The following is a 24,426-nucleotide window of genomic DNA, read 5'->3' as shown; positions in this document are numbered from 1 at the left end:
GAAAAAAATTAGATTTTACTTTTTGAGTTATTTCAATTTACTTCGTAGGAGAATTGTCGTACCTGTAAACAAGCCATTATATTCACATGGAATAATATTAAAAATTTCTTGTTTTTTTGCCGTGAATAAAACTGGGAGAAACTTCTGATTGGAGGATTCTTGAGTACCTACTTGGACGAAGTACGTACATTAATTTTCCTATCCAGCGTAACCTCTACTATGGCTTGGAAACCATATAGTCGATGAAGATGCATATGAATAAATTTTGGGGTCCTTTGAAATGTGGGTCCTAAAATAACATTGTTCAACTCTGCGTTCAGATACACGTTCGCATCTCTGGGTTTGGCTACTGCGTTCTACCCTAAGACTAGCCCGAACCAACGACCATTCACTGAGGGTGACGGACGTCCACTGTGCCCGTCGTATCCTCCCCTCCCTCTCTCGTGACGTTATCGTCAAGGTTACCCCGGACTAATCATACGAAATAGCATAGATTTTAAATCAGTGTCTTAAGTCTAAAAATTCATCGAGTAAAAATCCTTGTATCGAGTAAAATTCAAGATGTGAAACGACCATTACGCCTTTGCCTGATTTCTAATAGCACTAAAATGAATTAAGATGCGTGTAAATCAGTAGGGACACATTTATTTGCAAGAAAAATATCACAACTTCCGAGATTATATGTGAATGAATACATGTACCCATTTTAAAATCAGGAGACCTATATAGAGCTCGAACACCCCTAGTTCAATCAGGCATACCCTAAATCTCACCCTTGATGTTTTTTGGCCGCCCGTGTATGGACCAGACGAGGGAGAAAGGGAAGAGAAAGGAGATCTACTGTGCAAATGTGAGAGCGAAAGAAGGTGAACGGTGGATACAATCCAGTTGGGAGGTCCGTGATATATTAAAATATACAGTGATATTGCGGTTGTCAACTGGGAGTTAGGGTTGCGAGGATTGTTTATTATTTCAAGTATAACAATGGGTCGGTGAGTATGAGCGGGTGGGGGGGGGTTGTTATGTCTCTCTGGGTATGTACTCACTCCCTCTCCCGGCTCCTTGGCGCCCGTAGAGGCCCCTACCGGCGGGGGCCGCGCGGTCCAGTGCCTCCGGTCTCGGGGGAGGCCTCCAGTTGCCGTGTCCCGCCGCCCCGCCCTGGGGGCCTCCGGGCTGACCGGCTGGCAGAGCCTGTACGGAAGCCGACCGCCTCAGCCGGCGCAACACGTCCTCGTCGCTGTCTGAACTGGTACACTCCGGGGCTGCTTCTTCGCTGCCGTAGTAAGACTGACCTATAAGGGGGGAATTGCGGGGCTAGGAAGGACTATCGCGACAGAGAGAGAGCGCTTTGGGGAGGATCTGTTTGTGTGTGTCATCGTAGGAAGATCGTAAACTAAAGATCTGAGAGTAGGAGAGATTTGGCGGGAGATGACGAAGGACATGCTCAGCAGGGAGAAATGATGAACGTCCGTATGGTGCGTATTGTTGCGCGCGACCTTATGTTCATGGCAAGTCAATAATAAAGAAAACTGTTGTTGAGGGAACGCTTTTCGTCATGTCTGGAGGGGAATACGTGGTCTCCCGAAGCTGTTGACGAACGGCACGAGATTGCCAAGCTCTGTGAATTTTTATCAAGGTTTAGTTATTTTCCCCACTCCCCTGTGAGTGATTCAGCTTTCGCCATGGTAGATAGCGGCATATATATATATATATATATATATACACACCACTCATAGACACACGCTCTTAATTTGATTAGAATGTAATGGATCGTTCTGAAATGCCGCATTCTATGCACTCAGTTCTTTATAATTTATTAGGCTAGTATGAAAATGTGTTTTTAGAAGCATAATGTTGCGTAATTGTGTATTTAATGCTTCAAGGAATAAGAGTTAGTGCGTAGGGAGTTGTGTATTTGAAGTGCAATCTTGATCATGTCAAACAATCAAGAAATGATTTGTGACGAGATTAAGATGTATTTCCCATCAATCTTTGTGTGAAATATCACTTTACAAATAGAATAAACTGTACTTTAAAATGCCCATAATAGTAAAAATTTGTGTTATTTGCATTGTTGGGTTAACCATTCAAATTTCATAGTGGCCGTCAAAGTTTTTTTTCTTTATTGCATAGCAACAACTATATTTATTTTGAATATATATCATTATCAAATCAAAAATTCGCTTGGCGTAAAAAGTAGAAATATTCTTGACACCATTGTTTAACCTTGCCTTCACTCATTACTGTAGGTTCATTAACTAAACACAAATCCCGATGAATTTTGGGCCGCTCATGATCCTTTTTTCACCCAAAAATCGAATGAGAGCACGCACTTTGTAACTGTTGGAAGCAATGATTTTTGCGGTAATTATTATCTGCATTCACCGACAGGCAAATGACAACTGAATCAATGCAATAACTTCTGTGACTTCGGAAACAATCAATAGATGACGCTCCATGCGGATAACTTTGTCCTGACTTAATAATATCTCGCAATTCCTCGCAGGAAACAAACCTGATGAACGCAGCAAATTGAGTAATTTAGTTTGATATAATATCAACGTAATTGATAAATGTATCAATGATAACTTATAAATTTACCGGTGAATATTTTATGTAATGGAAAAAAAGTGAGCAACATGGACTTGAAAGGCAATCTAGATAAACGTTAAGATCAGCAAACCAAATTGATCACTACAATATCAGTATGATACCATAAAATTAGTCTTTTGAAGAAAAATTAGCATCGCTAACAGTAAGAAGTTCTTAAATATTAACACCGGAACGTTTATGTTAGCTCAATTTGCTACTGCCCAGGAGATATTTCTTAAAACAATTGCTGTTTCCTGTTTATTCCCCAAGAATGTACACTACATCATAAAAAACGCAAGATGAAACACAATATGTTACTGAAAACTGCCCAATATTAAATGATATTTAAATACTATTAATATCTTAATCAGTTAATTTGCATATGGGAGTAGTAATATTTAGGGGAGGTGACCGACAACTGAGGGCATTTGTGCCATTAGGAATGGACAGGAAAGGATGGAGGGTGGAGAGAAACCCGGCGTCGGCATTAGTCTACTCTTTACGAAAGGCGCCAAGGGGTCCGCAGGTTAAAGGCCCATCTGACGGACGGCGTACTCACTCAAAGTGCCCTCCACAAAGCACCTCGAGTAGGGATCGAGATACCACGGAAAAATATTCAACACCGCTGGGATTTGAACCCGCGCCCTCTGGGTGGGAAGCCAACATATGGGAATGTTTCTGGGATTTGCATTAGATTTACTTATATGTCCTTAAACGTCATTGCAGTGTTTATTCTGATAAATCGAACAAATCCCAAGGAGCATTTGAATTTGAAATATCTCAGAGAAATGATGGAATATTTTCAAAAAACATTCATCTTTACAAGTCAAAAAATCACGCAATGGTGGACAATCTTCCATTAAGCTCAAACAGGTGAATCAAGTTTCAAAATACTGCCATCTATTGATGATATTTCAAAAATTATCTTTAAAAAATCAAATTATTATTTATTATTTATATTATATATTTATATTACAAACTAATTTTATTTAAAAAATAGCTAAATAAATGCCAAATAATCTGATTAAAAATCATTAATTACGCATTTTATAAAAGACTACGTACGAGGGCGGTTCAATAAGTACACGTGTTAGACGACAAAGGGCGTTCCTGAGGGAAGTTTATGTTATCATCGTGTGCTGCCATCTATCTAACGACGGTGAAACAAATTTCAGACTTTTTTAAAGGTTAGTTTGGATTTGGCAACCATTCAACTAAGACGTGCTTCGTGATTTCCGCTAAGATGGAAAAAGAGCAGTATCGTTCGGTGATTCGCTTTTTGTTTTTGGATGGGAAGAAATGCGATGAGATAAAAGCAAAGTTGGATGCTGTTTATGGGGACACTTCGCCATATATGACCACAGTTAGATATTGGTTCAACGAATTTAAACGTGGGCCAACATCTGTTTTTGATGAGGAGCGACCAGGACACCCGGCAGACGTGGTTGCCGAGGAATTCATTCATGAAGTCCACGCCATGATTCTCGCTGATCGACGAACTAAAGTGCGTGAAGTAGCAGAGGCCGTGGGTGTGTCGACCGGAACGGCAATTAACCTTTTACATGATAAGTTGGTGATGAAATAATTGTCGGCCCGATGGGTACCGCGATTGTTCACGGTGGACAACAAGCTGATCTGGAGTTGTCGCCGCCAAACTGCATGAACTACGTTATGAATTGCTGTCGCACCCCCCCGTATTCACCCAATCTGGCTCCCTGTGACTTTTTCTTATTCCCTTACATGAAGAAATGGCTCGCGGGAAAAAAAATAGCTCAAACGAGGAAGTTATCGCCGAGACAGAGGCGTATTTTGGAGAGTTCGACCAATCCTATTTTTTGGAGGGGTTATAAAAATGGCCGGAACGTTGGGAGAAGTGTATCTTTCTAAAAGGGGACTATGTTGAAAAATAAAAAAAATGTTTTTGAAAAAATGGTTTCTTTATTTCTAACACGGGTACTTATTGAACCGCCCTCGTAAGTTTCATTAAGGGAAAATTAACTTTCACACACTGCGCACATATTTACTGGATAGGAAATGTTTACACACATAATGACTCGAACGTAGTAGTCAAAACGTAAGCAAATTGAATTATGCCCAAATTATCGTTTTATACTCGACGCATAACTTGTATTAAGGATATTTTTCATGACACCCCTGAAAGTATTCTCCTGAGCCCACCAATTAACATTCGCGGGGTTTGATCGGTGAGGTAGACGACGACCCCGTGGAGACAAATGACCCGCCTACGAGTTCATTAATATTCCACAACACCCCCTTTTGCTGTATACATCAAGCCTTGCCTCCTCCCAGCACGCCAATCAGAATTTTCTTTTCATCTCTTGTCCCAACACGCCCACACCGCATGTATCTGAACACCTAACCCGACGCACAAAATGGTCGTCGCTAAAATTGTCTACTCTCCTGGGGTGATGGGACAGGAAATGGGTTTTAAGACACGTGCATATATTAACCTAGAAACCCTGTGTTTCTCGATTTTCTTATGGCCTGAAGCCAGGAATAAGGGATCTTTTGTCGAAACCCTAGACGTCGCATAGAGTGGCTTCTAACCTAGGGTCAACAAGCACGAAAACAAGGAGGGTCGTTATGGTGCGATGGCTAACGTTCAGGCTTCCCACCCGGGTTCAAATCCCGGCCGTGTTGAATATTTTTCAATGGTATCTCGATCCCTATTTGAGGTGCTTTGTGGAGGGCGCTATGAGCGAGTACGCCATCCGTCGGATGGGACGTTAAACTGCGGACCCTTTTGCACCTTTCGACAAGAGTAGGCTAATGCCGACGCCGAGTTTCTCTCAACCCTTCATCCTTTCCTCTCCATCCCCTATGGCGCAAATGACCTTAGCTTGTCGACCGCTTCCCCGAAAACTACTACTATGCACTTGATTGTTTTCAACTAAGTAGTTCGGCAGTTTCCAACGGATGGGGTATGTGCATATTGCACGGTAGAGTCATCTACATCACACCATAACAACTAGCATTCAAAAGTTATTTGATAGGAGGATTTAGGGACCTCTACTATATGGGAACATGCCCTTCACAACATATAGTGACGATTTGTTTGTGTCTTTCAAATGAATGCAGTCTAAATTGGAACCCAATTATAACATAACACCTGAGATGATAGCTGTAGGCTCTAGAATCTGTTGCCTATGGAAGCAAATGACATTATTAAATGCCATCAGATGGTTTTTATACTTATTTAGGAATGTTTTTAAATTATCTATTGATCAAGTTTGTTACATGTAGATGTTTGTATGAAAGCTTTAAAGAATGGAATTTGCTTCCAAAAGCAACATATTCTACATCATGCAACGTATTTAATATCTGGGACCACCATAGCATAAAAGTGAGTCGTTATTTCTTAATTGTCTTCAATTGTATTGTGTGTATTTGATTAGCATATTTTTCTCTTGCATCTATATATATATATATATATGCATACACACATATATATATACATATATATGCATATATATATGCATACATATATATATATATATATATATATATATATATATATATATATATATATATATATATATATATGAGATAGCATCTCTATGTCGTTCACCAATGTGCAATGCAACTCTACTGCTATAAAAAATAAATTCTTCATCTTTTTAATAAAACACCATAGTGTATTCCCCTTCGGTATAATTCACGTTTGTGACTTGCGATGAATCATTCACTTGAAAGCGCGTGTTTAGCATGTCCATTTGGGGCCGTAGACTTGTTTATTCGTAGTCGTCGATTGAGTGTGTTGTGTGTTTACAGTCACGCCAGGCTTTTCGTTCGTCATAGTCTTGTCTAATGGTGGCGAATGTCCTCACCAAGTTCCTTGGTTCGCGCATGTCCTCCCCTGGCCTTTCTCAGGGGCTCGTCGCAGCATGGGAAGCCCCCGATTCCGTAGAAACACCATTTCTTGTTCAGGTAGAGGAAGAACACGAGCAAGAGGACGACGAAGGCAGCTACGGCGCCGAGGAAGGCGGTCGCCTCCACAGGCACTGCGGGAGAAAGAAAAGTGGGAGAGACTTGATTATTTAACAAGAAAATTTTCCAAGAGCGGCGCATTAGCCATTAACATAGACACCAAGAGAACAGAACCGTGAGACGTACACATGCTAGTATTAACGAAGGAAGTAGTTAAACAAAATGTCGGTTAACAGAAAACAAAATATCCAATCCCACAGAGAAAGCGACATCAATGCGTTCACGGCACGAGTAGGGCTGCGGCTCAAAAGTCCTTACCCACTCAAATATTTCACGCCAAAATTGATGCCAGTTCTCAACAAATGTTTTGACGAAACCCTTAGTTATTTATTGCATTAACAGATCTGCTAAGAAAAAATGCTGCAAATAGAGTAGCCTGATTAAAATAAAATAATACTGATTAAAACTTTTTACGTTGCGCTTATCGGATGTCTTATTTTTTTCGTTTTCCGCATCGACCGCTTTGGCACTAGTTCCGAGTTTATCTTAAGGATCAAGCATGTTATCTAGTCCTCCTTCAGTTGAAAATCTTAATGAACATCTATGCAATCAAGGTGCCGTATATACAGGGTGTAACGCTTAAATCCGGGCAAATTTCAATTTGAACTTCCCGCCATATCGTAGTTTCACTAGAGGTTGCGATTGGCGTTGTTGAAAGCTATAGGCATCTAGTAAACAGTCATAACTTCAAAATGGCCGAGATTTTACGCACAACTCGATCCCTACTTGAGGTGCTTTGTGGAGGGCACTTTGAGTGAGTACACCGTCCGTCGGATGGGACGTTAAACTGCGGACCCCTTGGCGCCTTTCGTAAAGAGTAGGCTAATGCCGAAGCCGGGTTTCTCTCCACCCTTCATCCTTTCCTGTCCATCCCCTATGGCGCAAATGACCTCAGCAGTCGGTCGCCTCCCCTCAAAACTACTACTATTGCGTACAAGTACGATCGAAGAGCCGCTATTATCGAAAATGTTCGTGCTGGGCGTTATATTTAGAAATATTTCAATTCTTCTGGTACACCAGATCAACTGTTTACGATATTGTGGCTAAGTATAATGCTTGGGAGGACTCTAAGGAAGGTTTCTCTAACCCGGCGAGGAAATCTCATTCGAGAAAACGCGTGCTTGTCCGGATTTCAGCGCCGCACCCTGTATATGGGTTATATACTGAATCCGAAATATTTGCCGGAGTGGCCACCCTCTGGCCTATGCAAAGGAAGTTTACATCTGTATGGTACCCTACAATCCACAGTCTATGGTTTTGCGTAGGGGATGATTCAACACCAGGCATGCATCTTCTAATTTTTCTGTTTTTATTTATTGTTAGTCGCAGTAATTATGTAAAATAAATCAATATTGTAGGTAATGATAACTACATGTGCATGCACTATGAAAGTGAACTGAATGGCAGCCTGGATTCATATTTTACTGAAACGTTGTCCATTGAATAATCTATCGAATCAAAGGCTGTAAAAAAATCAACCCTGAATATAATACGAAAAAGCCATATTTATTTAGAAAAGAAATATTTATTTCACATTAAGACTATATTTTATTGGAAGTAATAAGTTGCGGTCTAATATATCATTGAGTTGATAAAATACTGGAAGAGATTTCATTTATATGACTGTAATATTAACGAAAAAGATTCCGGCGCACACGTTAAATGTCGGAACGTGGTTGTTTGTTTCAAAAAATCACTTTGTAAGCATTAATTTGAATGAAATCTATCGAATAATTTTCGCCATACTTGCGATATTTCGATACACATGCATCGATTCATTTATCCCTAATCCTATGATGGGATAGAGGCTTGAAAATTAGTTCAAGTTAGTGGCATTTTACAGAAGAACTTTTCAAGATTTCGTCGGTCTAATTGATAAAAAGGAAACGCCTACAAACGAATCTCAGTTGCTAGAGGGCCGGAGACATCACATCCGGTCTCGAACGATTAACGTAGTTAAAACATTATCGCACTAAGAAAAAAATGATATTCCGTATCTGCTTCACGCAAATTTCCTGTGGCATCGCCGGCCTCCTTTCCACTCCGAAGGAGCCATTATTATGTCCACGCGAGTCTGTTGAATTTTGCACGGGTAGCAGGGTAATTAGCTTGTTTTTTTAATGATAACAGATTCCACGGGCAGCACAAGCGATTTTTTTCACTTAAAAGACCAGGGAAATGAGTTAATAAGGTCTTCTCCCTAACTCTGTCAATCATCATTAAGATTGTTTAGGATTAGCAAAAGTGGGATATAAGGATATAAACGCTCTTTTCGCTGACTTTTTTGTGCATGTAAAATAAAATTACTGGTATAATATTTATAAAACACGATCAAACTGACGTCGTATTAGCATTATTATGAATATTGACTCACCTTGGCTTAAGAAGCTTCAAGTATCAGTGAAGAAACCACGGTATTTTTTTAACGTGAAAATTAATTGTCAAATTATATTTCCTTTTTGTGATCATGTCGGAAGTTTGCTTTTAGAATGCCAAATGCAATCGCTGAAAAACATAAAGGTTTAATATTAAAAAAGGTTGAAAAACATAAAGAGTTAAATAAGCCTATTTAACGCGATCTCATGAAACTTTGACAAAAATTTCGCATTCAATTACGTCGACGGCAACAATCTTCGATGAAAGCGTCGGTCTAAGGCGATTGAACTCCATTAAATTTGAACTACAGCTTTCTGTCACACACAATCAGGAAACCTTTGATGAGATAAGCCACGAGACAAAATGTGGGTAAAATTAATACTACTTGCATTGCTATATTCATATTTGACGTGTTAAAAACATTAATAAGTTAACCGTAAGTAAAATAGGATTTCGTTTATGGTGAAATATTGGAAATAATTCTCAATGGAAGGAATTTATAATTTCTTTGTTTACCATTAAATAACGGCGACGGCAACAATCGATTAACGAGTTGTTTACTTTGGATACGACCGGACGTAAATAAACAATGCAACGATTTGAAAATAACGCACCATCGGAACCATCGCGCATTTCCATCCCAAACAGCTACGAGTACGTATTGTCGGGCGTGTTGCTCGAACGGAAATGGGAAGTTTACCTTCTAATTCGATTCATGTTGAATACGGCCGCGGTTATGAGGTCGGTTGCATTCCAATTTCTTGTGCAATATTCAACGTAACAAAATTCAGAGTGAAATTTAACCGCGCGAAGGATATTTTAACGTTTGGAGAATTTGTGCCTATCCATCGAAGTGGAAAAATAGGTGTTTTGAAGATGGTTCAATTCCATGGTTCCCTCACCGTCCACGTAAGTTTCTTCGTCCTCCGTTCCTCTGAGTGACCACTCTCCAAAGAAGAGCTTTCCTTCTGCGAGAAACATCCGCCTGTCGTCTCCCGCACCAACCAGGCAGTCTCCTCAGTGACTGACCAAAATTTTCACCCCTGAACAGGGTAAAAGAAGCGGACAGGAAGTCTGACCCCAGTGTAAGTAGGTCTGAGGAAGATTTTCACGAGTTCTCACGGCCTCGATAAGAAAAGTCTTTGAGGTTGACACACTTTGGTTTCAGGGAAAACGAAACGTTTTGCGAAACGTACTTTTAATGAGGTCAACCGTATTTTAAGTGAAATGACGTAGCTCGAGAAAGATGCTGTTTTTTAAAAGTTTTTTATGTTATCTTCTTGTATTATGTGGCAATTTCCTACGGAATAATACGTCACGTAAGTACGCGTTTCACGTGCCGACTTGAAACAGGATTTTCTGTTAATTCATTACTCATTGCCTCTTAAACGTAGCTGTAAATAAAGTTTTATCCTTTGTACGAGGGTCATCCGGAAAGTAGTACCCGTTCGTGAAATAAAGACACAAAAGTAAATATTAACAAACATAAAAAATTTTATTTGAAAGAGGATACTTTAAACTACTTCTCAACATAATCTCCAAGCAAATTAAGGCATTTGTCATAACGTGTGACAAGTTTCTGTATTCCTGCTGCATAGTCCTTCGCCGCCAGCTCATTGAGATACGCGAGGGACCCATCTTGCACAAATTTTTGCATAATGCAGATGGTGTTTAACAATTTCATGAACAATTGTTCGAGAAACATTGGGAAAATGCTCACAGATGTCATCAATTGTGACGCGCCGATCGTTCCTCACGAATTCGTCAACTGAGCTCACCAGTTGGTCTGTAATGACAGACGGTCTCTCCGAACGCTCATCGTCGTGTGTGTTCCCCCTCCCCATGTTGAAGTTGCGACACCACCGCCGAACAGACGACTCGTCCATTACATTGTCTCCATACACCTCCTTTAATTGGCGATGAATATCACATGGGCGAACGTTTCTTGCATTGAGGAATTTAATCACTGCCCTCACTTCACAACTGGCGGCGTTCTCAATTTTTTTAAACATTGTAAACAATCACAGAAACAACACAGGCAATGCTAGCGTCACGCAACTTGGCTCAGAGAAGGCAGACAAGCCACTGAAGCTATCTGACCTCGTCCAGCGGCTACTCGCGTCGTCAGCACTTCATGCGGCACGAACGGGTACTACTTTCCGGATGACCCTCGTATGATTGAAGGGGTCGATTGCGCTTCAAAATGCAATATTCATGAGACGACATAGCTAGGAATAACAGAATTTAAACTAACTAAGGTCCCATTCATTTAAAGGATCTGTCACAAAAATAAGTTTAAATAAACCTGGGGAAAAATGTATGGCAGGTCAAAATACAAATTGCCATAAATTCTTCAAAATAGCACCCTTTTACATCGAAAACCGATGCCAGCGCCTCTGCCAGTCACGGTACGCTTTATGGAAGGTGTCGACGGGAATCTCGTTCAGGCACCTCTTCACGACCTCTTACACGTTACTCAGCGTCCCAAAATGGTTGACTTTCTAGCTCTTTTTTATTTCTGGAAACGAAAAGTAGTCCGGTGGGGCCACATTGGGTGGCTGGGGCGGCGTTGCCACCTTGTACTTGGCCACGAAAAAGGAGGTTTGATGTCGTGGTGCAGCCTCCAGCTTCCTAAGATCTCTTTCCTAACACACTGCACTCTTTTCCGCAGCCTTTCGAGGACTTTCACGGAAAACGTACAGTTTTACTTTATGTCCCCGATGCACAAAATCTTAATGTATAACGTCTTTTTGGTCGATACAGACGATGAAAAAAGACTACTTATTTTGGGGACAAACCCTGTATAGTATATTAATATTGCCTGATTACAGGGATGGATCGAAGGGATGGTAGCACGCCCACAATGGGAACTATTTCTGTTTTAATCAAGTTCAAACATAAATGTTTTTAAGGGGACACTTCTTTTTAATGCATATGTTCTCCCGAGGTTAGAAGTATCGATAGCGTAGCGAGTTCCGGTCTCTAAATTAGTGCGACTCATTTAAAATTTAAAATCAATTCCGAATTTATTGCCAGCAAAATTTTTTAAAGACTATTTTCGTTCTAGTGTAGATGTCCCGCCTTCTTTCAATATTTCTAGATCCGCCAATGTTTCGCTGCTCTAATGTGATAATATGTTAAGCGCGCGTGTGTTTTGTAAGTTCCCATCTAAAGCAGAAGTTGTGACTGCAGTGACCATTTTTTCGCAGATGAGAAAAAAATATATGAATATTAAGTCATTACGAGAAAGTTTAAAGTCATTTCGAAGTGTAAAAAAGGCCCGTTAATTTTAAATCTTGTGAAATCTGTTTAAATCATCTATTTTTCACGCTTTCATTCTTTGAATCGTTATTTTTTTGTATTTCTTATTTTTTTAATATGGATATTCATTTATTTGGACCATTTATTCATTTTAAACATAACTGTGGCGATACCAAGAATGATGCTAAATCGATACCAAAGATACTATTGTCAACGGCTTGCTTGAATAACGGAAGTGCCTTGTATTTTATCCAGTAGTTAGTTCCATCCGTAGCAGCTGTCCTTATTGAGTCGTTAATTCTTACATTTGTGAATGTACATATGTTTGAATCTGAATCCCTTACTCTAAGTCTATGCTAGTATTATTTGTCATAAGTAGTTGCTTCTTCTGACAAAGAAAGCTTGTGTACTCTTCTAACTATACCCTGTAATCCACAAGTAATAGCTTACTTACTCCTTGCCTGTGTAGTTGTCCGCCATTTGTAAACTCTAATTCCTGTTAAAATATGCGCACTTCACACCCGTCTTTATTCTTACTATTATTTGGAAACCTACCCTTACACCTATGAAATCAAAGCAAACTTCTGGCAGAAGATCATTGTGGTTTTGGGTTAAGAACTTTAAACCGTGTTAAAAAGAAATTGCGACGCAGGAGCCACCCTGCATTTCAGTTGATACTGTTGGCGGGAAACAGATCGTTGGATAAGCTTGAAACGAATAGAGAAGCAAGCACTGCCGGCGGAGGAAAACAGAACTTCTTGAAGGCCTAGGCGGCGTCCGTTGGAGCGAGCGTAATTCAACCATTGACTACCGCGGAGCGCGTGTATGCGAGACGGAGGGAAAATACAAAAGCCAAAGGACGAATGAAGAAGGAAGCAGGGTTAAAAAGAAATGAACTGTGGGGACTAATATATGCATAGTGAAAGCTGATTATTAATCATTTAAAAAATACTGTTGATGCAAAAATACACTTTTATCATCTTGAAATGTACCAAATGGGTTATAGATAGCAAAAATTCCACTTGCCACCCTCAGCGTCTATGTAATAATCAGGTCTACTTAAATGCATGCTCTTCCACTAACCTCGTGTGTTTTGTTATCATAACCCATTCTTTCCGATTGACCTCATTAGTGTTCTGTTCATCTGTTCTCCCTTCCAATCCCTCGTCCCTCTCCGCGGGGGGAAATTCCTGCTACCTGCAACGTTGGGTCGCATTCCCTGCCTTTTACAGTCTCCTCGGGGGGTAGAGTGTTATGTGGTGCATGTTCATGTGGTATTGGAGTTTCACATTCTTGCTTTTTGTGTCTTGGCTTGCGTGTTGTTGGATGGCTTTCGTGCTGCATCCTGGGGTGCAGTTGTTTGTTGAATTATGGCACATATGTTTGCATGAGTATTGGATGAAGGGATTTTTGCATGAGTGTGTGCGCTGCTGTGGGTGTAATTTTCCATGTTATTGCTTTGCATGTGGTATTGTTCCTTTTTACGGTTGGTGACCTAACAACCCCCCCCCCGCCACACGCCCTTGCGGCGGCTTGCGGGGCATTATGTAGAATTGTAGACAGATATATAAGCATTTCAGGTAATCAACAATTTTTCTATTCGCATCGAATGAGATATATATATATATATATATATATATATATATATATATATACGTGTATATATACTTTTAGTACACTAAATAATACGCGCACATATTTTTATAAGTTATTAAATTGCGATATAATGATATTCCCAAGATTGATTCTCAGCAGATGTCACTATGACCCTATCGATACTAGTTCCAGACATTAGCTTTGGGCAGTGTAATTTTTTTCGCGGATGAATCCCGTGTTGGGTCATTGATATTTGATCCTGGCCGATTCCCCAAGTTTGCCTTCGGTGCACGCATGTGATCTCCATTATTAAATTCAATCAACCAATCCCCTTTCAGCTCCGATGCGGGAGTTTTAATGCGTATTCCTTTGCGAGGTAGAGTTTCCAATCACATAGATTGTTCCACAGCAATCTGTATAAAATGTCGAGATATTGAAACTTTACCTATAGTTTTATCCATATCGAATTTTTTGTTACTGAGATTATATTTGAAAAAAGGTTATGTGAGCATGTCAGCCGATATGGACAAAATACTGTTGACATTGTCAAGTGACGCGGTAATTTACCTTCCAGGCGTTGGAAACTCTAACAAAAATATAGGATATATTGATTTTCTTACCGATAGTAAGACTTCTTGTTTCCCTATTCGGCTATTAGGCATTTTAACATATTTAACGAATAGGATTCAATAGAATTTTAAATCTTTCAGATTTACTCCATACTGGGACCAAAGTGGTCAATATGCAAAATATATAAAAATAAAGATACTCCTTTAGCGCATAGTAAACTTTATTATTAATTATGTATTTTTAGATGAGCATTTATTTTTTTTGGAATTCCGTTAATGTGGCAAATAACTTGAATGCACTCGCACGCATTTCTGAAATTTCAAATTCAATGCCCATCGATTTTAATTCCTAACTCCACATCTTTCCATGTCTATTTAACCATATCCTTCACATCTGCGGTCAAAAGCACTGGTTATAATCGGCATCCCTGTCTTTCCTCTAGTCCAAACACTGACTATCCTGACTCCCTCCATCCGCCACTCGCACCTGAGCAAATCAGTGGCATGTACAGTTTGCGGATAAGTCTCCTATACCTCCTATTTACTTCTATTTTCTGCAACACCTTCATTAATATCACACAATCCAATCTAACAAACGCCTTTTCAAAATTTACGAATCAGACGCCCTGGTTGTATTTAATGTTCCTCTCTATTAATGACCTAATTACTGCAATGATATCACGTGTGCCTCTCCCCTTCCTGAATCCAAATTGATTATCTCCAAAGTAATTATTTGCCTTGCTCTCAATTATCTTTTTTTAATTTTTCAACACTTAAGCTGTTTGCGAAGTCAATCTTATGGTTTTGTAGTCCTCGCATACGAATGACTTTCCCTATTTTGGCATAGGAATTAACACTAATCTGACGAAGTCTTTTGGCAAAATCCTCTCTCACAAATGTTACGATTTAGTCCATGAAGACTCTTCCTCCCTCCTTTGCCTAAACCTTTCTCTCACAAATGTTACGATTTAGTCCATGAAGACTCTTCCTCCCTCCTTTGCCTAAACCTTTAAATCGCTCAGCGGAAATATTGTCAACTTCCACGGCCTTATTTGATTTCAATTCTCTTAATACCCTTTCTATCTCGCTATTAGGTAAGCCTGGACTTAAGCTATCTTCGTCTATGTCATATTATCTCTTCATGTCCAACCTTGCTGGCCTAATGCATTCATCATGCAGTTTTTATATTCATTTTTTACATCTCTTTTTGGTATTTTCCGATTCACCTAACATTGTATCTGATTATACAGAGATTGTTCATAACGATTTTTACTTTTAACTCCTGACAATTTTAACCTTCCTGTATTTTGCCCAAATTTCATTACTTCTCTGTGAACTCTACATATCCTTCCGCAACGTTTTATACGACACTTTTTATCTCTCTCCATTTCGTGTTTCTTTTTTTTAAACCATTTATAATTCCTTCTACCAAATTCTGTGTTTAGATTCTTTCATTTTCTTCTCTCATCTGTCTTTCTAATCATATTGCCCATAATTTTTTTTCTTGCTCTTTTCCTAAATTATTATTTCTATAATTTATTTTGCGGCTTTTGAAATTCTTTTTTTGATACGTTCCCAGTTTTCTTCCATAATTCGCAGCTTCTTTCCCTCAATCATGATTTCCTCTATGTTCTGCTTATCCTCCTTTCTAGTCGATCCGGGTGGTTCTTCTAAGTTCCATTTTCTAAACATACAATTTCCCATGGTTTACTCGTATTTCTCATGCACATTCCGTATTAAAGAAACTGTAATATACCTTCCTCTCTCCTCATAAAAACTTTGAAATTCAGAATCAAATCGTTGCTACTCTGCATTCATTCAAATCTATTGACTGTGTAACAAACGAAGACGAAGTCACCAGCTATCAATCTGAATTTTTAAACTCCCACGATGTGCCAGGCTTACTACCGCACAATTTACAGCTGAAAGTTGGCTTGGTGGTCATGACACTTCGAAAACTAAACCAACCAAAACTATGCAATGGAACGCGTTTGGTGATAAAAAACCGATGATCAATATGATTCTCGCGACTTTTCTAACAGGAAAATTCAAAGATGAGGAAGTTCTCATTCCGAGGATTCCCATGATCCCAACCGATATGCCCTTTGAGTTTTAAACGAATTCAATTTCCAATTCGTGTGGTATTTGCGATAACGATTAACAAATCACAAGGTCAATCGTTGAGTGCTTGTGGTCTGAATCTAGAAAACTCATATATTTCTCATGGTCAATTATATGTGGCATATTCACGTGTGGGTAAACCAACAGCTTTATTTGTTCTTGCGCCTGATGGAAAAACAAAAATGTATATTATGCACGGAGCTGAATTCCGTGGAAATGATCAAGAAATAACGTGTGAGTGATCTTTATACGTGGTCTTATATTGTTTGTTGCCGTCAAAGTTTGTTATCCAACACTTCCATGTAACTTCGACGAAATCATCTATATTATTAAGTAATCTACCGGTTAAGGTAGGTTTTTGGATGGACATAATTACTGATTAAATAATTTGTGACCCTAGCAAAACACAACATCCTACTTCACATCAGGACCCACTTCAGCTCTGAGTACTTTCTTCCTCCCTTCATCCCGTCCAACATCCCTATCCTGTTCTTTCCCTTTCTTCGTTTGCCCAACATTCACCCCTCAACTTCTCCCAACAAACCCCTCTCTTCGCCCACCAAACCAAGTACTTCCTCATCCGTTTTCTTCTCTGTCCATTTCACCTTCTCCATTCGTCTCCACAACCACATTTCAAAAGCCTCCAGTCTACGTCTATCCTCCTGCTTCAATGACCACGTTTCCACGCCGTACATAGCTACGCTCCATATCAAAGTTTTCACGAGTCTTTTCTTAACATCCTTACTCAACCTCCCTGTCATCAACTCCCTCCTCCTTGTGAAAACCTCTTTGCCTATCGCAATTCTTCTCCTTACGTCCCTACTACTTTGACCGTGTTGGTCCAAAAAACTACCGAGATACGTAAACTGTTCTACCTGCTCTAGTTTTTGCCCTCCTATTTTAATGTTAAGCTTGGCCTTTTTCTTTCTAGAAAATCGCATTACCTTTGTTTTATTAATATTGATTCTCATCCCATACCTGTCGCACTGAATTTCCAATTCACTCAGCAATGCTTGCAGCCCCTTGGCTGATTGACAAACTAAAGCTTGGTCATCAGCAAACCTAACTGATTTTACGAATTCCCCGCCCACTTTCATTCCTACCTCCAGTTCTTCCCATGCCTCTTTAATCATTTCCTAACCTTCCAGGATCTAAGCTAACTTCCTGTACGTCATATTCTTTTTCAATGCCTAACTTTGTTGGTCTAAGCTCTTTACCGTACAATTCTTCCATATACTCCTTCCATCTCTCTTGGATCTTTCCGGTGTCAACTATTACCCTACCCGCTAGCATAGAGCTGCCTTTCTTACTTCCCGATTAAGATTTAATCTTCTATATATTTATGTGTATGTTTTGTCCATCATGTAAATCTTGGGAATGGTAATTGAGGTGGTTTCCTGTTGCCTTCCTCAATAGTGTTTTTAACGTGACACCATCACTTACTAGCCGCCCCACTGGGGTCAGACGCCATTGCAGCCGCCTCATTGAGGAACAGACTCTGCGTGGACTACCTTTCGTCTGGCTTCTAACCTTCGACATATCTGGCATGGGTGATCCTACCAGGAGCAATTATTATTACTCCCGCCAGCACAGCTCATCTGGTCATCGGAACGCACAAGCCCTTCCACCACGTCGAGGTTGTAGTCCGGGGAGGGGCAAACGAGGAAAGGAAAGCAACAGGATGGGGATGTTGGACGGGATGAAGGGAGGAAGAAAGTACTCAGAGATGAAGAGGGACCTGATATAGAGTAGGATGATGGATTTTATGTTTTGTTAGGAGTAATAAAATGTTTGTTTGGTTGTGGTGTCCATCCAAAAACCTACCTTAACCGGTAGATTACCTTTAAAAAAAAATATATATATGTATATATGTATGTTTTTTATGAATGTATATATATGTATGTATATATATATGAACATGTATGTATATATGTATATGTATGTATATATGTATATATATACATATGTATATTGTTTAAATATAATCTCCTAATCCCCACGATCCAGTTGATTGATAATCGTCCCTTTGGTATACATTCAATTTTATACATATGAATTTATTGATCTGCCGCGTGAAATAGTACCAATGTTCGATGTCTGTGTTGGCGTCACTCTTTTGTGAAGATTGAAACCATACCCTGTATTCTGTCTCTCCATTGACGGCTCGGCGTCACGTTTAAAATTTCATGTGGCACTGATGCCATATTGACAGCGGGTATGGTCACCCAATATTTGCATTTATTTATCGCCAAAGTACGAATATATTTTATACGATCCATTGATTTATTTTTATGGAGTCCCTTGAATTCCGTATTTTATTGAGTCCTGGGACCCTTTCTTTTATTGACGGGAAACGAGGCTCTGTGTACCCCTTAAGTCCGATGGCGACGGGGTCCAAATGCTGGGGATAGAATATCCAAAGGGCATTACTTTTTTTTATTACTTTGTGAATTGCTGGGCTTGCTCTTTTGATCGTGGAATACCATACGCTATCGAAAGACTATGTGATTGACTCTAAAATTGCCATTCATAAATAAAAAGTTAGAATGTCCATTTAAGTCTCTGTAAAGAGGGTGTGAATATCAATATTTAAATCTAGAAAAAAATCAGGTTATCCTAATGGAGTCGGGTATTCTACGTAAAAATATTGCTACCTTCCGAATGCTGTAATTGCAGAATGAATATTTTATGCCAAATTATTTCCTCTTTGCTATCCCTCGTTCGGACGATAATAATATTTGTATGCTATATATTAATTATATAGGTCTTATACTGGATAATGTAAGCATTTGATGGACACAAGTTACCAAACGGTAGAGTGACAAATCCCTTGTATCTCCTAAAGAACCAACCCGACATCATATCCTAAAATGTCTCCCTTTAACTCAATGTACTTACTCCCTTCATTTTATTTAACATCCCAATCCTATTCACGCCCCTTTCTCGCTTGCCTAACATGCTCCTCTGTATCATAGTATTCAACATCCTATCGCCAATCTCACATATAATACATATATATATATATATATTATATATATTATATATATTATATATATTATATATATTATATATATTATATATATTATATATATTATATATATTATATATATTATATATATTATATATATTATATATATTATATATATTATATATATTATATATATTATATATATTATATATATTATATATATTATATATATTATATATATTATATATATTATATATATTATATATATTATATATTAATAAAACCATAAATACAGTAATCAACCCGAAGGTCGGTTTGGTAGGTGATGGTAGAGATCACCCAGTACTAAGCCCGACGGCGTGTGAAATTCACACATCAGGGTAGGGGGGCCAGTTCCTTTCCCTGTGCCGGTTATGGTTTCCCAGGAAGACCTGGTACCCGAAAAATCACATAGCTTGGGTGGAGCTGCAGGTGCCCAGAGTGCCTTGCCCGGGAATCGAACCCGGGACCCTCCGGTCAGTACCCGTAGTCCAGGGGGTAGTCTACCCCCTGGACTACCGCGACCCACATGTACACACATATATATATATATATATATATATATTTTCCTTTTGTAAAAAGTAATATATATATATATATATATATATATATATATATATATATAGACATACACACACGCATAATATGTATTTGTTTTGAATGTATGGGATTCTTCTATTGCCTCCTAGGGATGAATGTCTGACGGTGGGAAGGGAAAGATATACTATATATCATTTGATATATTCGCGTACATCAGTTGTCTAAGAATATTTGATAATTTAAAAAAATACTTATATTCATATTTTCTTTATTCATGTAAATGTTACGAAATATATATAAATATGTGTATATGTATACATTCACACTAATTCCCTTCTGATCGAAGGTATTAATGTGAAAAATACTGTAAAAGTATGTCAGAGGGTAGAGAAATATGCCTGAATGGGACAATGATAAACACAAGTATTTCCATGTAAATTAGCTAATATTAGTTTTTTAACTATAAAAATCATGAATCGATACGGAAAATAGGGTATTTTTTTACGTGTTAGACCGTAGATTGTTCAACATCATGAAGATAATGGCAGCATAGTTCCAATGAAGCTAATGAGCTGCATTTATCGTTAATCACGTTCTAAATGCAACGGTAAATGTGAATTAATAATGTTTTGCCAAGCAGGGTACTCATAAATATGGCGGGAGACTAAGGCCCCTAGATCACTCGATACTTTTTCCTTAATCGTGTAATTTCATTGCACCGAAAGTAATGTTTGTGTATCATTTTTATAAATAGCTTTGCTTCACTAAAGCATCAATAATCTATATTCTGTCCTCCAAATTGCATTATAGTCGTTTGCGATTTTTTATTGTGATGCAATTATCGGGGTGGTAATGCAATTTGTTGTTCATCGTGTGCCCTTTCCCGCGTCAGTATAAAGAAATCATCTTTCTTTTGTTGAGAATAATTGTGTATTTTCCCTATAGTTTCGTTATGAGTTCCATTTACCTTAGTTTGCCCAACGATTATGCTAACGTAATAATCATATTAATGGCCCTGGTCAGCTGAATGGCTTTTCACTCAATTTCTAAGTTTCTAATTTTAAGCCTTTTTTTTTCATTTCCTAACCATATATATATGTTCTGTTGAACAATCATTGACCTTAGAAGTCATCATTTAAATTAATATTCATTGCATAATATATTTTCACATAAAAACGAGAAATATGTGATCAATTTCGCGGTGTTTTCTAATAATTCAATTCAACGGAAAGACAACTCGATTTCTAGAGTATGAAAATTTGATGGGATAAACAAATCTAGTACATTCTATAAAAATAAAAGAATGTTAAAAGCAACGCTATGTGGAGAGACTTTTAGCGCAATTATGAATTGCGCTAGGCAAAGAGGCTTTCACAAGGAGGAGGGAGTTGATGAGAGAGACGTTGAGTAAGGATATTAAAAAAAGACTCATAAAAACTTTGATATGGAGCGTAGCTGTGTACGGCGCGGAAATGTGGTCATTGAAGCAGGAGGATAGACGTAGACTGGAGGTTTTTGAAATGTGGGTTTGGAGAAGAATGGAGAAGGCAAAATGGACCGAAAGGAAAATAAATGAGGAATTGGTATGATGGACGAAGAGAGGGTTTTATTGGGAGAAATCCTATGGAGGCAGGAAAAATGAATGAAGGGCGTATTGTTCGGTAGTGGGATGTTGAAGACTGTAACAGAGTGGAGGATGTTAGGCAAACGAGGAAAGGGCAGGAACAGGATAGGGATGTTGGACGGGATGAGGGAGGAAGGAAGTGCAGAGAGATCGAGAGGGACACACAAAAGTTCATTAACTGCCCAAGCGGGCAAGTATAAACCGTCCCGGTGAGTGAAGTCCCACCTTTACCGGTCATTATACATAAGAAACGCATGGCATTGAAGAAAAAAACATATCTGAGGTGGAAGTGTGGTTTGCAAGAAAGTGAAACTTAAAACTAGGAATAAAATATGAATTCTTAATCTAACAAGAAAGTAAAGCCGACATGGAATGGCTTTTTACAAAAAAAGAAAAAAAATACGTCACTAACAGCACTAACTGCCCACCGGCACACTCTAGCATAGAGCGGTACAAAAAGGAAACGGAGGCGAGGGTCGCCCATTTCCCACGGCGGGAAATTACACTTGGGCAAGAGGAAGCGGGTGACAGCAAGACCGTGAAGCGGATAAAATGATACTAAAATAACTTAGAAGACGGAGGAAGAGATCCGTCCTTGGATGTAGAGTAGGTTGCTGGATTTTGTGTTTTGTTAGGAGTCACAAAATATTTATTTAGTTGCTGTGCCCATCCAAAAACCTAACTTAACCGGGGGATTACTTCATAATAATTATATATATAGTATATGTGTATGTATAAATATATATATATATATAGTATATGTGTATGTATAAATATATATATATATATATATATATATATATATATATATATATATATATATATATATATATATATATATATATATATATATATATATATATATATATATATATATATATATATATATGTATGTACGAGGGTCATCCGGAAAGTAGTACCCGTTCGTGAAATAAAGACACAAAAGTAAATATTAACAAACATAAAAAATTTTTTTTGAAAGAGGATACTTTAAACTACTTCTCAACATAATCTCCAAGCAAATTAAGGCATTTGTCATAACGTGTGACAAGTTTCTGTATTCCTGCTGCATAGTCCTTCGCCGCCAGCTCATTGAGAGACGCGAGGGACCCATCTTGCACAAATTTTTGCATAATGCAGATGGTGTTTAACAATTTCATGAACAATTGTTCGAGAAACATTGGGAAAATGCTCACAGATGTCATCAATTGTGACGCGCCGATCGTTCCTCACGAATTCGTCAACTGAGCTCACCAGTTGGTCTGTAATGACAGACGGTCTCTCCGAACGCTCATCGTCGTGTGTGTTCCCCCTCCCCATGTTGAAGTTGCGACACCACCGCCGAACAGACGACTCGTCCATTACATTGTCTCCATACACCTCCTTTAATTGGCGATGAATATCACATGGGCGAACGTTTCTTGCATTGAGGAATTTAATCACTGCCCTCACTTCACAACTGGCGGCGTTCTCAATTTTTTTAAACATTGTAAACAATCACAGAAACAACACAGGCAATGCTAGCGTCACGCAACTTGGCTCAGAGAAGGCAGACAAGCCACTGAAGCTATCTGACCTCGTCCAGCGGCTACTCGCGTCGTCAGCACTTCATGCGGCACGAACGGGTACTACTTTCCGGATGACCCTCGTATATGTATATATATATATGTATATATATGTATATATGTATATGTACGTATGTATATGTATATATATATGTATATATATGTATATATGTATACTATATGTACGTATGTATATGTATGTATGTATGTATGTGCATACAAACATACATACTTAAATATACCCTTGAGTAAGGCAGTAAGAATGGTGCAAACTTAAATATATGTGTGATTTTTCCTTGTATGTATGTTTCTATGTTCTAATAGTGAATATAGCATGTGGCGTTACCGCCACTTGACATCCGCCCACTGTGCGCGAGCAGTTATATAAATGAGTATATACATGCATTTGTGCATAAATGTATAAACGTATGCATGTGTGTGAGTGGACACACACATACCCAAACACTTACAAGGCCTTATACGATACATACACATACAAATATCCAATTTATATGATTACTGGAGAAGGTGGAAGGTAGATGATTTCCAGAATAAAAAAAATCCTCGACCTAACGTACAGGGCGATTTGGTCAGGGTCACTAATGAGTGTCATAGGCGCTCATTAGTGGAACATATCGTGGGAAAAACAAGGATAATGTCAAAGATGAAACTTAGAAACACACTGTTGGCGATCTGAACGGGCAAAATCTAAATATTAATTTTTCGACGGAAGGACACACGAAATACCGGTTGCTTGTTTGATAGAATATGTTCCCAAGCATACGATTTCCCCCTCAAAACGAAATCCTCCCTCCTTATATCCCTCCTCCCTCATGTTCCTCCTCATCCCCCTACCTCTCCGCTATAACACTCTCAAAGGGGAGAATATCAAATCTTTGATCCCACCTCAGTTTCTCTTGCAGATTCACTTTAAGGAATCCACGCTAGATAAGACTTAGGGGAGTGAGATGCGTGGTCGTTGGGTTGTCTAGGTTAGAATGGCACTTCTTGGGAGAAATGTTTAAAGAAAGCGGATTATGACTGTCGCCAAGAGTTAATCTATTATTTTTAAAGGAGGAGTATTTCGACTTGTTCTACGAAGTCAGTGACTTTCACCAAACCTAAGAATCACGCCCAATTACTCGTCTACTGGTATAGCGTTGATTT

General features: G+C 38.8%; 1 protein-coding gene across 1 annotated transcript in view; it reads right to left on the bottom strand.

Annotated features, from left to right (window-relative positions):
- The window catches only part of Syt14 (Synaptotagmin 14), a 494,521-nt gene that overhangs the window by 83,503 nt on the left and 386,592 nt on the right, over positions 1–24,426 (bottom strand). The window contains exon 2 of the mRNA XM_071598065.1: positions 6,441–6,614. Within this exon, the coding sequence (XP_071454166.1) occupies positions 6,441–6,614 (174 nt within the window). The remainder of the gene's footprint in view (positions 1–6,440; positions 6,615–24,426) is intronic.

Source organism: Hetaerina americana, unplaced genomic scaffold (assembly GCF_022747635.1).
Source record: "Hetaerina americana unplaced genomic scaffold, ioHetAmer1.1.p SCAF_9, whole genome shotgun sequence".
Lineage (NCBI taxonomy): Eukaryota > Metazoa > Arthropoda > Insecta > Odonata > Calopterygidae > Hetaerina > Hetaerina americana.
Note: the sequence above shows the minus strand (reverse complement) of the source record. Positions and strands in the feature narration are given on the sequence as shown.